This window comes from Oryctolagus cuniculus, chromosome 11, assembly GCF_051225735.1.
Source record: "Oryctolagus cuniculus isolate XC-2025 breed Fujian yellow rabbit chromosome 11, ASM5122573v1, whole genome shotgun sequence".
NCBI lineage: Eukaryota > Metazoa > Chordata > Mammalia > Lagomorpha > Leporidae > Oryctolagus > Oryctolagus cuniculus.
The window spans coordinates 120433955-120451222 of NC_142877.1; the positions used below are offsets into that span (position 1 = coordinate 120433955).

Below are 17268 nucleotides of genomic sequence, written 5' to 3' on the forward strand. Positions count from 1 at the left end.
TCGCTCTCTCTCTCTGTGTGTGTGTGTGTGTGTGTGGCCCTGGCTTTCAAATATATATATGACATGTCATTTAGCCCAATTCAGTCAAGGTTGAAATCCTTGGGCAGTCACTGCCACCCATGGCTGGACGCATTTATTTTCCTTTTCCTTTTCGTCTGTCAGTTTGTTTCTCGCGTTGAAATCCTCTCCCCATCATCTTTGTGTTCCTGGTTTCTGCCCTCCCTCTTCCTACAGTTTCATGCTTCTAGAGGCACGTTACTGCTTTCTCCTTCCCCGACTTATTTATTTATTTCATGCATTTGAAAGACAGAGTGAGCTTCCCTCTGCCGGTTCACTCCTCAGCGGGGGCTGGGCCAGGTTGCAGCTGGGAGCCAGGGATTCAGTCCAGGTCTCCCATGTGGGTGGCGGGAACTCGAGCCATCAGGGCCGCCTGTCAGGGTCTGCAGCCGTGTGAAGCTGGGGCCAGCAGCCGGGCACTGACCCAGGACACGAGTATCCCAGGTAGCAGCTAAGGACTCTCCTGCGCCTGTCCCTACAGTTACAGTTCAGTGATCAATAAAATGGAAAAATAACAGCCATCAAAGTAAATAAGGGAACTATAGGGAATGGAAGGTGTTGACAACTCTGGGAAAAACATTCTGGCGAGGTGGGGGTGTGCGGCACTGTTTTCAACAGATTGATCAGGGAAGCTCATTGGGAGTTGAGGGGAGGAGGGAAAGAGGCTGGGGCCCGGGGGGGGGGGGGAGGGAGGGCGGGGGGGGGTTGTTCTGTGAAGAAGGAGCAGCTGAGCCGCAGCAGGCGCCTCCAGGGCTGTCACACAGGCCTGCATGGTTGAAGCCCAGGGGGGGAGAAAGGGACTAGAGATGCCATCACAGCTGGGCGTGGGGACAAAGCAGACCCCCCCCCCCCGGGGCCTTTCCTTCGGAAGAACTGTGGCTTTGAACTCCAGTGCAGGCTTCCCAGCGGAGAAGAGTTGACTTCTTATGTTTTTATTATTTTTGTGATTTATATATTTTTTTCAAGGTTAATACTGTATGTTTCTTTTTCTTTTTCTTTTCTTTTCTTTTTTTTTTTTTTTTGACAGGCAGAGTTAGACTGTCAGAGAGAGACAAGAGAAAGGTCTTCCTTCCGTTGGTTCACCCCCTAAATGGCCGCTATGGCCAGAGCTGCGCCGATCAGAAGCCAGGAGCCAGGTGCTTCCTCCTGGTCTCCCATGCGGGTGCAGGGCCCAAGCACTTGGGCCATCCTCCACTGCCTTCCCGGGCCACAGCAGAGAGCTGGCCTGGAAGAGGAGCAACTGGGACAGAATCTGGCATCCCAACTGGGACTAGAACCCGGGGTGCCGGTGCCGAAGGCGGAGGATTAGCCTAGTGAGCCGCGGCGCCGGCCGTGATTTATATTTTTTAAAGGATCTAGAACATAGGGAAGAAATCAATCAGGAGCATATTGAAATGTGTCAGGTAAGAAATGTATGTATTTTTTAAACATTTATTTCATTTATTTTGAAAGTCAGAGTTACAGAGAGGGAGAGAGAGAGAAAGAGAGGGAGAGAGATGGATCGATCTTCCATCCTCTGGTTCACTCTCCAGATGGTTGCAACAACCAGGGCTGAGCCAGATTGAAGCCAGGAGCCAGGAGCTTCTTCCAGGTTTCCCACATGGGTGCAGGGGCCTAGGCACTTGGGCCATCTTCTACTGCTTTCCCAGTGCATTAGCAGGGAGCTGAAATGGAAGTGGAGCAGCCGAGACACAAACCATCGCAAACGTGGGATGCGGGTGTCGCAGGCAGCAGCTTTACCCATCGTGTCACAACGCTGGCCCCAAGAAATCTCTGGATTTCTGGACATCACGGGAGAAGGTTTCCCGGAAGACTCAGAATGGCCACTCCTTTTTACAGTTGAGGTTCGAGATCCTGATCTAGTGGTCGGCACTGCGGTGCAGTGGGTTAAACCTCCACCGGCAGCACCAGCATCCCATACGGGCGCTGATTTGAGCCCCGGCTGCTCCTCTTCCGATCCAGCTCCCTGCTAACGCGCCTGGGAAAGCAATGGAAGATGGCCCAAATGCCCGGGCCCCTGCACCCACATGGGAGACCCAGAAGAAGCTCCTGGCCCAGTCCTGGTTGTTGTGGCCATCTGGGGAGTGAACCAGAGGATGGAAGATCTCTCTGTCGCTCCCCGTCTTCGTGGAGGAATGACACAGGACCCTGCGCTGTTCTTCTGTCTGCTCAGCCCTCCCCGGGTTTGCTGCTGGTTCTTCCCGGGTTGGCTACTGTCCCTTCCACCTCCGTGGAAGGGCGGTTCCCCCTGGCCACTTTCCCCACTTCCGCAGGGGAGCGGCACACCGCTGGCCGGCTCTCTCGGGGGCTGCTCAGGTGTTCCTTCAGATAGATGTTCCTCTTAGATGTTCCTGGTGCATGCCGTCTCTCTCCTCCTTTATAGTCCTCCTCCGCCAATCTTAACTCGGCTGCCCACACGCCGAGTACGCTGCTCTCCTCCAATCAGGAGCAGCTCCTGCAGCTTGTCAAGTTGGTGAGAGGCAGCTGGGTAGAAGCTGTTGCCTCCTCTCCCAGCGCCATATTGTGGGAGAGCAGATGCATAGAATAAGTCTTAATTCCAGTAACTTAGTCTAGTCCGAGTTGCTCCCCACACTCTCCTTCTCTGTATTTCTGCCTTCCAAATAAATAAACCTAAAAAATGAGAGAGAGGGAGGGAGAGAGAGAAAGATCCTGATCTAGGACAAATTCATTTTAGTGTCCCCTGCCCTCAAGGAAAACATGGCGAGATTGCCCTGCTGGCCGGAGGAGTGTTAAGCACTTTGAACTGTCTTGAGTACTGGCAGGTGATCTGATGCCTGGCACACAGCGAGCGGATGACAACACAGCTTGACCACTGTCTGAAATGTTTGGGAACAGAAGTGTTTTTGGAGTTCAGATTTTTTTGTGTGGAATATCTGCATATACAGAAGGAATTATCTTGGGGCTGGGACTCAAGTTTAAAAGTGAAATTCATTTATGGTTTATATGCACTTGACACACAAAGGCTAAGTCTAAATTTGAAATTAGTTTCTATCAAATATACCTTATCCACATGGCCTGAGGGTACTTTGATATCTCTAGCAATTGCATTCGATCATTTAGTGCATAAGGTTTCATGGTCTGGAACCTTCACTTGTGCTGTCACGCAGGAGTTCCAACAGCTTTGGATTTGGGGACATTCTGGATTTCGGATTTTCCTGTTCGGATGCTCAACCTGCCGCAGGTAAAGTGTGTGTGCACGCTCTGGCGGCATTTATCACGTCTTATTTTACGCAGCAAATCTCGCAGGTGCCACACGACAAACATTCTCCTACCGGGATTGTCAGAACGCAGCAGGCACGCATGCCCTGCGGCCCTCCACCCGGGGGCTAACAAGCACCAGCTGGTCTTGGCCTCTCTGCCTCCATGGACAGTGAGTTCCTGCAGGGTTGGAACCGTCTCTCCTGGACCCCGGGGCCTGGCGCCCAGCACTTGTTCACAGACTAACAGAGAAACTGATGGTATCCACACGGGTCTGCTCCGCTTGCGTCAAATATACTCTTTTCTGCCCACCGCCGCCGGATTCCGCCGCTCAATCTCAGGGATGAGAAGGGGCCGGGGCACTGGCAGGCAGACTCAGCTCTCGGGGTGCGGGTGACAAACTGCCCCAGCTCAGGGGGCCGGTGGGGGCCCAGATCAACCGCTTCACGCAGGGTCCAGCCGGCACGGGGGCGCCTCCGCCCGGCACAGCCCCAGCTCCCTACCATGGGGGTCTCCTCCTCCTCCTCTGGGGGGCAAGCTTTGCCCCCAACCCTCTCCCCTGGGGACACCTCGGCCGGGTACCTGTCCCCGGGGACAGCCCCGCCCCGTCCAGGTTACACCCTCCGTCTGACCCCTCCTGCCACGATCGGGACCCGGAGTCGGCGCCCCCTCCCACAGGGACCCCTCCCCTCAGGTGGAGACTGCGCCAGCCCCCTCCCCAGATGGAGACCCCCCCCCAACAACAGGGCGCCCTCCGCCCGCGCCCTCTTCCCTGCGGGGAGACCCCGTACCCCACAGCTGGCGGACTCCCGGGACTTCCGCCGGCGCCCCCTCCCACAGGGACCCCTCCCCTCAGGTGGAGACTGCGCCAGCCCCCTCCCCACATGGAGACCCCCCCCAACAACAGGGCGCCCTCCGCCCGCGCCCTCTCCCCTGCGGGGAGACCCCGTACCCCACAGCTGGCGGACTCCCGGGACTTCCGCCGGCGCCCCCTCCCACAGGGACCCCTCCCCTCAGGTGGAGACTGCGCCAGCCCCCTCCCCACATGGAGACCCCCCCCAACAACAGGGCGCCCTCCGCCCGCGCCCTCTCCCCTGCGGGGAGACCCCGTGCCCCACAGCTGGCGGGCTCCCGGGACTTCCGCCGGCGCCCCCTCCCCTCAGGCGGGACTTCCGCCGGCGCCCCCTCCCCCGCCGCGTCGTCCCCTCCTGCCGCCGGAGGCGAGCCGGGCTGCGTCTGGCGCGCCGAGGCTGCCGCGGGGGCCGGCGGTCGGCGCGGGTTCCGGCCGGCCGGGCTGTGCGGGACGCGCCTCGCTCCGCCGCGCGCGCCTCCTCTCGTCCCCGCGTCCTCCGCCCCGTCGTCCTCCTCCCCGGCGCCCGGCTCGGCCGACCCGCGAGCGGCAAGATGGCGGCGCCCAGGCCGCCGCCTACCCGGCTGTCGGGTGTCATGGTGCCGGCGCCCATCCAGGACCTGGAGGCCCTGCGCGCGCTCACGGCGCTCTTCAAGGAGCCGCGGAACCGGTAACGGGCCCGGGCGGGGGCGGCCCGGGCGGGGAGGGGTCCCGGCCCCGCGCGCGGGAGGGCGAGGCCCGGGCGGCGGAGCGCCCCCGGCCCCGGACTGGGCAGCGCCTCGTCGGCGGACGGAGCGGGCGGGCAGCCGCCTCCCGGGCAGTCCTTGGGTGCGGGGCGGTCGCCGCCCAGGGGCGTGAGCGCATCCCCGCGGGCGTGGGCTGCGGCGTGGCGGCCTCCCCGGCCCCGGCCCGACCGTGCCGTGGGGAGGAAAGCGGAGCCGGCCCGGGTCCGCCGTGCGTTCTCCGGGCGGAGGTGGCCTGCCTGCGGGCGGGAATGTCCAGGAGGGATACGTGACCCGGCCCAGGGGAGCCCCCAGCCAGTGCTCTGGGGTTTTGCTCGGGTCTTGCCTGCTTTCCTGGTCAGCTCCGAGGAGCAGGGGTGCGGCAGCTTCTGGCGCGGCTGTTCCAGGATCGAGTAGGAGAGGTAGCCGCGTCGTGTTCTTAGGACAGGCCAGCTAGGTGCATGCATGTTAGCTGAGGCCGCCACGTAACTGCAGGACTGAGGGAACACTGTGTGCCGGGTGCTGCACAGCTGGTGCAGGGAGCCGAGATGACAGATGCCCTGTTGGGGAGGGGGTTAGGCACGGAGAGCCGAGAGGCAGCCTTGGGAAAAAGCACCCCTGGGCTAGGGTTGGGCCGGATCACCGGACTTCTCGCTGGGCGCTCCCTGCGCCCCAGGCCACAGCAGGAAGTGTGGAGCCGCAGGGTGGGTGCAGAGCCCCCGGCACTGCCCCTTGGGTTTTTGGGGAGATGCTTTGTTTGGTAGGATACTCTCCGGGAGACAGGTTGATAGAAAATGCTGAGGTTTTTTAAAATTTTTTTATCATTTTTTTTAGGTTTACTTATTTATTTGAAAGAGTTACAGAGAGGGACTGGCGCTGTGGTGTAGCGGGTAAATCCGCGGCCTTCTGTGCCGGCATCCCACATGGGCACCAGTTCGAGTCCCGGCTGCTCCACTTCTTTTTTTTTTTTTTTTTCTTGTGACAGGCAGAGTGGACAGTGAGAGAGAGAGACAGAGAGAAAGGTCTTCCTTTACCGTTGGTTCACCCTCCAGCGGACGCTGTGGCCGGCGCACTGTGCTGATCCGAAGGCAGGAGCCAGGTGCTTCTCCTGGTCTCCCATGGGGTGCAGGGCCCAAGCACTTGGGCCATCCTCCACTGCACTCCCGGGCCACAGCAGAGAGCTGGCCTGGAAGAGGGGCAGCCGGGACAGAATCCAGCACCCCGACCGGGACTAGAACCCGGGGTGCTGGTGCCGGAGGCGGAGGATTAGCCAAGTGAGCCGCAGTGCTGGCCTGCTCCACTTCCGATCCAGCTCCCTGCTGTGGCCTGGGAATGCAGTGGAAGATGACCCAAGTCCTTGGCCCCTGCACCCCGTGGGAGACCAGGAGGAAGCTCTCCTGGCTCCTGGCTTTGGGTTGGCTCAGCTTCTGCTGTTGTAGCCATTTGGGGAGTGAGCCAGCTGATGGAAGATCTCTCTCTCTCTCTACCTGTGCCTCTGCCTCTCTGTAACTCTGCTTTTCAAATAAATACATAAATCTTAAAAAAAAAAAAAAAAAGAAGAAGTTTCAGAGAGAAAAGGAGACAAATAGATATCTTCCATCTGCTGGTTCACTGCCCATATGGCCACAACGCCTGGGGCTGGGCCAAGCTGAAGGCAGGAGCTTCACCCAGGTCTCCCACGTGAGTGCAGGGGCCCAAGGACTTGGGGGCATTTTCTGCTGCTTTCCCAGGCCACAGCAGAGAGCTGGATTGGAAGTGGGGCAGCAGGACTTGAGCCAGCGCCCATGTGGGATACGGGCGACTTTCCCGCTGTGCCACAGCGCCGGCCCCGTGCTGGGTCTATACCATGGCAGATCCTCCTTTTGTCACTAATTCAGTTGTCAACCATTTGTCGAGCACCTGTGACACAGATAGTTTGCCATACGATTCCCTGTTATCAAGCATATTGGGAACTTGCTGTGTGGTGACATTGTCCTGGAGGTGTGTCCCAGGTGTGGAGGGGGTGCAGGGTCTCTCGGGTAGACTGGGCTGGGTACCTTATGTAGGGGAGGGCTCAGGTCAGTGTTGCAGTGGGGCTGTGACTAGAGTGATGGGAGGGAGAGATCTTTCATCTGCTGTTCACTTCCCAAATGGCTGCAATAGCGGGGCTGGGCCAAGCCACAGCGTGAATTCCATCAGGTCTCCCACAGGGGTGGCAGGAGCCCCAGCGCTTGAGCCCTCTTCCGGCTGCATTCCCAGGTGCATTAGCGGGGAAGTGGAGCAGCTGGGGCTTGAACCCAGCACTCTGGTGTGGGATATATTTGTTGCAAGTGGTGGCTTAGCCTGCTGCCCTGCAGTGCCATCCCCTGAAGACTTTCTTTAAAAACAGATTTATTTGAAAGAGTGACTAAAAGGTTAGGCCATCTTCCTTGTTTCCCAGGCGCATTGGCAGGGAGCTGGATGGGAAGCGGAGCAGCTGGGCCTTGAACAGATGCCCATATGGGATGCCTGCCATAACTTTGTTTTATACTTTTGTTTAACATTGGTACCTGCATATTTTACACTTGTTTCACAAATGATTTTTTTTGCAAATCATGTTAAATCCCTCTGGAACAGAGTAAGATAGTAAATGCATTAGACTTTTTTGATCTGAGAGTTTTGTTTTGCAGCCCTCAGTTACCCGTGGTGTATCGCTCAAGCCGCCCCATGCCCACTGTTAGGAAAGAGCCAGTCCCGACTGTGGTCGTCCAAGCAGTCTGCCACACAGCAACTACTGCTTGTAGCTGCCCTGTTCCTTACGTAGCCACTAGCCATATGTGCTTCGTTAGATTTAAAGTAAGTAAAATGCCGCTTTTATAAAAGATTTTTTTTTTATTTGAGAGAGTTACAGATAGAGAGGGAGAGACAGAAAGGACTTCCATCCATTGGCTTACTCCCCAAGTGGCCACAGTGTTTGGAGCTGTGCTAGGAGCTAGGAGTTGTGCTGAAACTAGGGGCCAGGAGCTTATTCAGGGTCTCCTTCGTGTGTGGGCCATGTTCTACTGCTTTCCCAGGCCACGGCAGAGAGCTGGATCGGAAGTGGAGCAGCCGGGACTTGAACCAGTGCCCTATGGGATGCCGGCACTGCAGGTGCAGCTTTATCCGCTACGCCACAGCGCCGGGTCCTGATGCAGGCTGTTTCTATCGGGGCGGAGGTTCTGTGGAGTACTGCTGCTTTGTCATTCATGTTTCGCCATGGGAAGGGTTATGTTTTGGCTCCTGTGTATTGCGAGAATATACCACGTGGGTACTCCTTGCTGAAGTTCTCACTTAGACGGACAGCTCACCGTTCTTCTGAGCCGCCCGAGAGGCTGAGCGAGCCCCCACCGTGGCTGCGGCTGCAGGCGGGTTCCCCCACTGTGCGCGCTGCATCTTTTTCCTCTGTAGGTGGTCATTTTCTTGCCTCCCTGTGGCTCCTCCTTCCTCTAACCTGTTTAGTCAGAACCTTTTCTGTTTAGTGGTGTGCTGTACTCTGTTCTTCTGAATCCGTTACCTGCGAACTCTGTTCTCTCTCTCTTTTTTTTTTTTTTTTTTAATTTTTTGACAGGCAGAGTGGACAGTGAGAGAGACAGAGAGAGAGGTCTTCCTTTGCCGTTGGTTCACCCTCCAATGGCCGCCGCAGCCAGCGTGCTGCGGCCGGCGCACCGCACCTATCTGAAGGCAGGAGCCAGGTGCTTATCCTGGTCTCCCATGGGGTGCAGGGCCCAAGCACCTGGGCCATCCTCCACTGCCTTCCCGGGACACAGCAGAGAGCTGGCCTGGAAGAGGGGCAACCGGGACAGAATCCGGCACCCTGACCAGGACTAGAACCTGGTGTGCCGGCGCCGCAAGGCGGAGGATTAGCCTAGTGAGCTGCGACGCCGGCTTGAGTGATGCTTTTTGAATGTCTTTCATCAGTCTGGGAAATTGTCAGCCAGTATTTCTTCAACTATTGTTTCTTTCCCTTCTCTCCTTTTCTATAAAGATTTGTTTATTTGAAAGGCAGAGTTACAGAGAGAGGGAGAGACAGAAAGAATCTTCATCGGCTGGTTCACTTCCTGAATGGCTGCAGTGGCCCACGCGGAGCCAGGAGTTTCTTCAGGGTCTCACACATGGGTGGCAGGAGCCCAGGTGTTTGGACCATTTTTCGCTAGCTGGATTGGAAGTGGAGCAGCCAGGACTTGAGTTGGCACCGTATAGATGCCAGTGTTGTGGGTGGCCCCTTATCTCAGTGCCCCGTGATGCTGGCCCCTCGCTCCTTTCCTGTCGAGTCTTGAGTTACCCTTAGGTGAAACCTTTCTCTGTGTTGTTTGTGTACCATGGGTACGTCTCTGCGTTTTCCACTCTTCTCTCTCTGAGCTTCTGTTTGAAAATTTTCTGCTGACCTCTCTCTAGTTCTCTGATCCTAATTGTCATCAGCCATCGTGTTCTTAATTTGTGGTATTGCATTTTTGAGTTATTATAGAATTTCTGTTTGACTCTTTTGTCAGTAAGTTCCTGTACTCTGTTGAAATTATCTTGCCATTTATCTTTTTTAAAATTATTTATTTTTATATAAAAGCGAGAGAAATATCAGTCTTACATCCACTGGTTTACCCCTCAAAAATGCCTGTAAGATTCGGGGTTGGACCAGGCCAAAACTTAAGAGCCTCGGACCCAGTCCAGGTCTCCTGTGTAGATGGCAGAGACCCAAGAACTTGAGCCATGCCTATTTCCTGGGATGGTACTAACGTGAAACTGAGTCAGAAATGGAGACAGGACCTGAACTGCGTCACGCCAGCATGGGTCAAGGGAGGCACAAGCCGAATCCCAGCCTTTGTACCAGACGCCTGTCCCTGTCTGTCTTCTTGAGCATACTGATTGTAGCTGTTTCAAAGAGTGTACCTGATAACTTCTTTAAGTTTTTGCTTTTATTTGAAAGACAGAGAGCTTCCATGTACTGGACCACTTTCCAGGTAGGTTGCAGGGACCCAAATATTTGAGCCCTCGCCTGGCTGCCTGCCAGAGTGTGCATTAGCAGGAAGCCGGATGGGAATCGGAGCTGTCCCTCTGAGGAACGTGGCGTGTTTACCAAGTACCTGCCCTATTGATAACTTTGTTATTACTGTTTGTCTTGTTGTGTTTAGTCATTTGATCCTGTTTTTTAAAGATTTACTTGAAAAACAGAGTGATAGAGATCTTCTGTTCATGGGTTCATTCCCTAAATGTCCCCCAAAAGCGCGCAATGGCTGCAGCTGGTCCAGACCAAAGCCAGGAGCCTGGCGCTCCCCCTGGGTCTCCCGCTGGGGCAGCAGGGGCTCAGGCTCTTGGGCATCCTTAGCTGCCTTCCCAGATGCATTACAAGAAGCTGGATTGGAAGTAGAGCAGCTGGGACTCGGACCAGCACTCTGATACGGGATTCCCATGTGGCAGGTTGCACTGTATCTCACTGCACCACCATGTCTGCCTGGTCATGTCTCTTTTTCTGACTGCTGAACACTGTGTGTGGAAAACTAAGGCCATTTCCAAGTTTCTGCCCTTTGCAAAATATTTACGAACACAAAGTCAACCTAAAAACTTCCTTTTTTTCAACAAATGGTGATGGAATAACCAGATATCACTTAATTGGCATAAAATGAACCTTCATCCACACCTTAAAACCATTCACAAAAAATATTTCATTGTGGATTAAAGACTTAAAAGCTAAAACTATGAAGTATTTAGAAGAAAACATGAGGGCCGGCACCGCGGCTCACTAGGCTAATCCTCCGCCTAGCGGCGCCGGCACACCGGGTTCTAGTCCCGGTCAGGGCGCCGGATTCTGTCCCGGTTGCCCCTCTTCCAGGCCAGCTCTCTGCTGTGGCCAGGGAGTGCAGTGGAGGATGGCCCAGGTGCTTGGGCCCTGCACCCCATGGGAGACCAGGAAAAGCACCTGGCTCCTGGCTCCTGTCATCGGATCAGCGCGGTGCGCCGGCCGCGGCGGCCATTGGAGAGTGAACCAACGGCAAAGGAAGACCTTTCTCTCTCTCTCTCTCTCTCACTATCCACTCTGCCTGTCAAAAAAAAAAAAAAAAAAAAAAAGAAGAAAACATGAGAGAATATCTTTGTGACCTTGGATGTAGGCAGACATCTAGGACACAACACTAACGTGTAAAAAAAAAATGACTATCAAATTAGACTTGCTCAAAATTAAAAAGTTTCCATCCAAAGACACCATTAAGAAAACAGATGTGTCCAGCACCACGGCTCACTAGGCTAATCCTCCACCTGCAGTGCCTGCACCCCGGATCCCTGGATTCTAGTCCCGGTTGGGGCGCCGGATTCTGTCCCGGTTGCCCCTCTTCCAGTCCAGCTCTCTGCTGTGGCCCGGGAAGGCAGTGGAGGATGGCCCAGGTGCTTGGGCCCTGTACCTGCATGGGAGACTAGGAGGAAGCACCTGGCTCCTGGCTTTGGATCGGTACAGCACGCTGGCCGCAGTGCGCTGGCCGTAGTGGCCATTTGAGGGGTGAACCAACGGAAAAGGAAGACCTTTCTCTCTCTCTAACTCTGCCTGTCAAAATACAAAACAAAACAAAACAAAAACAAAAAACACAGATGAACAGATGTGAGCAGATGTTGTGGTACAGTGGGCTAAGCCTGTGATGCATCCCATAGGAGCACCAGTTTGAGTCCCAGCTGCTCCACTTCCGATCGAGCTCCTTGCTAATGCTCCTGGGAAAGCAGTGGAAGACAGCTGAAGCATCTAGTTTCTGCCACCACGTGGGAGACCCGGATGGAGTCTTGGCTGCTGGCCTTGGCCTAGCCCAGCCCCAGCCATGGCAGCCATATGGGGAGTGAACCAGTGGATGGCCGATATCTCTCTGTGTCTCTATAACTCTGTTTTTTGAATTAGTAAGATCTTGAGAAAAAAAAAAAAGGAAAAGCATAAATGCAGGCCACAGACTGAAGGAAGGTATTTGCAATGCAAATATGTGACAAGTACTTGTTTCAAAATATATGAAGTACTCCTACAACTCCCACAACTCCCACAACTCTGACAACTCAGTGAAAAGTTGGGCTGGCGCTGTGGCATAGCGGGTAAAGCTACCACTTGCAGTGCCGGCATCCCGTATGGGTGCTGGTTTGAGTCCTGGCTGTTCCATTTTTGATCCAGCTCTCTGCTTTGGCCTGGGAAAGCAGAAGATGGCCCAAGTCCTTGGGCCCCTGCACCCACGTGGGAGACCTGGAGAAAGCTGGCTCCTGGCTCCTGGCTCCTGGGTTTGGATTAGCTTAGCTCTGGCTGTTGTGGCCAACTAGGGAGTGGGCCAGCGGATGGAATACCTCTCTCTCTTTCTCTCTCTCTGTCTCTCTCTCTCTCTCTGCCTCTCTGCCTCTCCTCCTCTCTCTGTGTAACCCGGACTTTCAAATAAATAAGAATTTTTTTAAAGATTTATTTATTATTTATTTGAAAGTTTGAGTTACACAGAGAGAGAAGGAGAGACAAAGAGAGGGAAAGAGAGAGGTCTTCCATCTGCTGGTTCACTCTCCAATTGGCCGCAACGGTTGGAGTTGTGCCAATCCTAAGCCAGGAGCCAGGAGCCAGGAGCTTCCTCCAGGTCTCCCACGCGGGTGCAGGGGCCCAAGGACTTGGACCATCTTCTACTGCTTTCCCAGGCCATAGCAGAGAGTTGGATCGGAAGTGGAGCAGCCAGGTCTCGAACCAGTGCCCATATGGGATGCTGGCACTTCAGGCCAGGGCATTAACCCGCTGCGACACAGTGCTGGCCCCATAAATAAATCTTTAAAAAAAAATGTTGGTGGGCTGGCGTTGTGGTGTAGTGGATAAAGCTGCCATCTGCATTGCCACATCCCATGTGGGTTCTGGTTTGAGACCTGGCTGCTCCACTTTTGATCCAGCTCCCTGCTAATGTGCCTGGAAAAGCAGCGGAAGATAACCCAGGTGCTTGGGCCCCTGCACCCACGTGGGAAATCCTGAAGAAGCTCCTCTCTCCTGTCTTTGGCCTGGCCCAGCCCCAGCCCCAGCCCCAGCCCCAGGCCCAGCCGTTGTGACCATTTGGGGAGTAAACCAGCAGATGGTAGTTATCTCTGTCTCTCTGTCTCTTCCTCTTTCTCTCTGTAAATCTTTTAAATAAATAAATCTTAAAATTTGGTCAAAAAACCTCTGTGTTTTATTAGAAAAGATACATAAGGACCAGTAAATGTAAATGTGGGATTAAGTTCTCAACAGCGTTAGTCATCGGGGATATGCAGTTTGAGTCACACGGAGGTAGCATTTCACTTCCTTGACGATGGTTATCATCCTAAAACTGGAAAAGAACAATGCCGACAGGATGTGGAGGAATTGGGGTCCATGGACAGACTAGTGGGCACGTCAGATGGTGCAGTTGTGGAAAAGCTAAACACAGAATGTGATAGACAAATTCCACTGCTAGGTGTATACCACAGGAAATGAAAAAGGACAAATGTTGTATGATTATTCTTACATGAAGTACCTAGAATAGCCAAAACAATTTTTTTTGAAGATTTATTTATTTGCAAGGCAGAATTTACAGAGTGGGAAGGCAGAGGCAAAGAGAGACAAATTTCCATCTGCTGATTCACTTCCCAAGTGGCCACAACTACCAGGGCGGGGCCAGGCAGAAGCCTGGAGCTTCCACTGGGTTTCCCACATGGGTGCAGGGTTCCAAGCACATGGGCCATCTTCTGCTGCTTTCTGAGGCCATAGCAGAGAACTGGATCGGAAGTGGAACAGCCGGAACTTGAACTGGTGCCCATGTGGGATGCCAGTGCTGCAGGCGGTGGCCTTACCTGCTGGCCAGCCTCGTGCATTATTTCCTAACAGAGCTGTTATAAACGAAAGCTGCTGTCGGATCGTTCTGTGTCCCCACTGGAATGGCTGAGTGAAGGTGAGTGACGGCACCACATTTTGAGGAGGCTGTGAAGCAGCAGAGCTCGCATACACTGTAGGTTGGAGTGTTAATGGTACACGCACTCTAGGACACATTTTGGCAACTTGAAATTAAGTTAGACATATATCTACCGTGGCCTCAGGTATTTACCCAAGAGAAACAGAGCTTGTTCACAGAAGACGTGCGGAGGATTCCTCTTAGCGTGTGGCTCATAATCAGACTTCAGAAGCAGCCGGGACGTCTGCCCCGGGATGGCACAAGGATGTGACCCGCCAGCACCCACGGCGTGGGTGGATCTCAGAAACACTGCATCGTGAGGTGCACAGAGCCTGTGCTGTGTGACCGTGTTGCCGTGGAGTTGTGCAGCTTCCACACGGGTGCCTGGGGGGTGCCTCTGTCATGGCTTAGCGTTCGAGGGTGCGCATTATCTGAATTTCTTCATGGAAGTTACTACCCCCTCCCTGCCACCCCTCACACAGGGTATGAGGTCAGGAACCCGGGAGCAGCTTTGCTGGGTGGTTCTGGCCCAGTGGCTTCCATGAGGGTGCTGAAGTTGTTGACCAGATCTGCGTCTTCTGAAGCCTGGCCGGGGCTTTGGGCACATGCACCCCTTCCTAGGTGTCTCCCGACACGGCAGCTGGCCTGTTGCGAGTGTTGTGCGTGCTGCCTGTGGAGGCTGGAGTGTCGCGCAGTCGGATCTTGGCAGTGATGTGCCCTGTGCACTGCTGTGCTCTGCTGGTTGGCGGGGTGGAAGGTGTGTTCCATGTGCACTGTGCACCAGGGTGGTACGTGCCAAGTTTCTGATGCTGCCAGTTTTCCTAGGGAACGAGATCAGTAACATCAGACGCTGTAAAGCAGCTGATGGGAACATGTAAAATTCTGTCTGCCTTGTTTTCTACTCCTGGATATTCGGAGTGACTTTAGTTTTTGGTAATTGAGAGACCGTCTTTATAATACACAGTCTCTTTGTTTACGTGAGTCTTTTCCCCTTCCCCTAAAAGGCGCTAGGTACAAGTAATTTAACTGGAGGTGGTCCCCGGCATCGGGAGCATGGAAAGGGTAAGTTAGACGTAGAAGCGATGCCTTACCAAGTTGCTGACTTGTAGGCAGCTGGCGCTCGGTCCCACTGGAGATCCTTGAAGACCTGTGTGGGATGCAGCTCGGAATTGCTCCTCTGAAGAAAGTAGGAGTGCATCACCTGTTGACCTGTTGCCTGCTGGTTGGGATTCATCCTAGGAGTCATCAAGAGATTGGATTCCGGGGGTGGGGCGTCAGACGGTCTGCCCTTCCTGGCTGCGGTTCGTGGTTGTCATTAGGCTGGAGGCCCTGAGACACAGCCACTGAATCTCCAAGTCCAAACCCACTTTTTGAGGGCCCCGCCTGTGGCAGCAGCCCCTGCTCTTCCTGATAGCAATGGCTGATCTCCCTGCCAGCAGGTAGCTGCTTTGTTTGCCACCTGGTTCCTAGGCTTGAGGGTTCCCAAAGCTGTTGGACTATTGCAGATGAACCCTCATGGAGGTGTTCTTCCTTTGGGACTTTGGGCTTAGTCTGCTACAGCCTAGAGGTGCAGGATTGGACGTGGTCTCTGTGGTGGGCTCCTGGAGTGGTGGGGTGGTGGCCAGGATTTGGGTGTTAGTCTTTCAAGGTTTGCTCTCTGGGCTTCCCTGCTCCCTATATAAAGGCTTTGCGTTTTTTCTGTCCTTGTTTGCCTGATGTTAACCCTGGCCACTTTTATTGGTGCTTTACACTTGATCTTAGCCAAAAGGCCGAGAAGCAGTTTATTGGTGCTTTGTATCATGGTGACATTGGAGCCTCTGTGAATCTGGTCACCCAGCCGGCCAGTGTTGGGGTCCAGATCCAAACTCTGAAACCCTCTTGACTTCCTCCTGGCACTGGAGATGCACAACTTTCTAAACAGCCTGTACTTGGGACACTTTGATTCTGCATGTGCAGGAGTCTGTCCCGGCACTGAATTTTATAGAGTGCAGGGAGCTCTGATTCCTGTCTGCCTGCCAGAGCTGAATGCAGACTGCCCTTGGCCCTTCTGAACACATTGGACTCTTCAGCTTCAGACCCGGTTCTAGCCGAGTGTCTCCACGCCGTTTCTGGTCTCTGGAGGTAGCTTGGGCTGAGTATCTAATTTGAAAAAGAAGCTCATTGCACTGTTCGGGATGCAGGGGAGGCGTGCACAGTGTGATTGTTCCCTGGGGCTGGCGTTTTGCACAGTGGGTTGAGCTGCAGCGTTCAGTGCTGACATCCCGTAGAGGAGCACACGTTTGAGTCCTGGTTGCTCCACTTCCTGTCCAGCTCCCTGCTAATGCACCTGAAGATGGTCCAACTACCTGGGCCCCTGCCACCTGTGTGAGAGACCTGAGTGGAGTTCTTGGCTCCTGACGTTGGCATAGATCAGCCCTGGCTTTTAATAGAAGATCTCTGTCTCTCCTCTGTGACTCTGCCTTTCAAGTAAGTAAGTAAATATTAAAATATTAATGCCTCTTACTTGATGGCTCTCTCCGTTGTGTAATGAAAGTCACACAGAGAGGGAGAGCAAGACAGTCTTTTTCATATTATCTCCCAGCAGTTGCCCGGCCTATTTTGAGGACTCCAAAATGTTGGACTGCATGGAGCAAGGGGAAGTCACGTGTTGGTGCTGATAGTCAGTCCATAGTAATTGCTCAAATTACTAAAAAGCTGTTAGCTTGGTTTACCTTGTTTTTCATTCATTTTGTTCATGTGTTCACTCAGTCAATGTGCACGTGACATCTGCCCACCTATGCTTACTGCTGCAACTATGGCTGATGCAGCAAAATGACCAGTGTTCAGCCTCCTTCCAGCTGCTGACATGGTACGCACAGCTCAGAGGCTGGAATGTGAAATTTATAAACATGAACCTTTTGTCTTCATTGTTTGCTCATATGCACGCACCTCAGGACTTGATGACCATTTCACCTGCTGTGGAAACCTTCTGTGTGCTGCCCTAACTTCCCCTGGTGATCTGCTCACCTCTTGGAGAACTTCTCATGGCAGTATCCTTGTCCCGTCACTGCCGACCAGCCCCGCTGAAGTGACAGCCGGCTGACGGCGGGGCTCCTCTTACCCTGGGACTCTCAGTGCCTTCCAGACCAGCACCCTGTCGTGAACACCTGGGCCTGTTGTTGCCATTTCTCGTGTAGTGTTCGTAAGTCCTTAGTTAGAAAGGGAGAGCACGGCAGACTTGTTGAGTGTCTCGGAAGTATCAGATGGTGGGTGGCTGGTTTCAGGAGGCAGGGAATGACGTGGTGTTGTAACTGTGCTGACTGACCTTCATGGAGATGGATGAAGCACACTCATCCTGTTCGTCTGTGTATACACACATACACGTGGGTTTTCCCCAGGCGTGACAGAGCTTCCTGCCCCAAGTGTCTTTGCACCAAAACATAACAAAAAGCCAAAAAACCCCCCACCAAAACCCCAAAAGAAAACCCACATGAACAGTCAGCTTCGTTAAGGATGCCATATGGCATTTTGACTCAACTATGATTCAGGTCAACTTTGT

General features: G+C 54.0%; 1 protein-coding gene across 6 annotated transcripts in view; it reads left to right on the plus strand.

Moving 5' to 3' along the window:
- Positions 1-4464: 4464 nt before the first annotated feature.
- The window catches only part of ATXN10 (ataxin 10), a 154748-nt gene continuing 141944 nt past the window's right edge, over positions 4465-17268 (plus strand). For 3 of the 6 annotated variants that reach the window (XM_017339764.4, XM_089307739.1, XM_017339766.4), the window contains exon 1: positions 4478-4796. In XM_017339764.4, coding sequence (XP_017195253.3) covers positions 4681-4796 — 116 coding nt within the window. In that variant the 5' untranslated portion in view covers positions 4478-4680. Of the gene's footprint in view, positions 4797-17268 lie in introns of all 6 variants that reach the window. The other 3 variants (XM_002723648.6, XM_089307740.1, XM_051840579.3) reach the window with 3 other exon arrangements.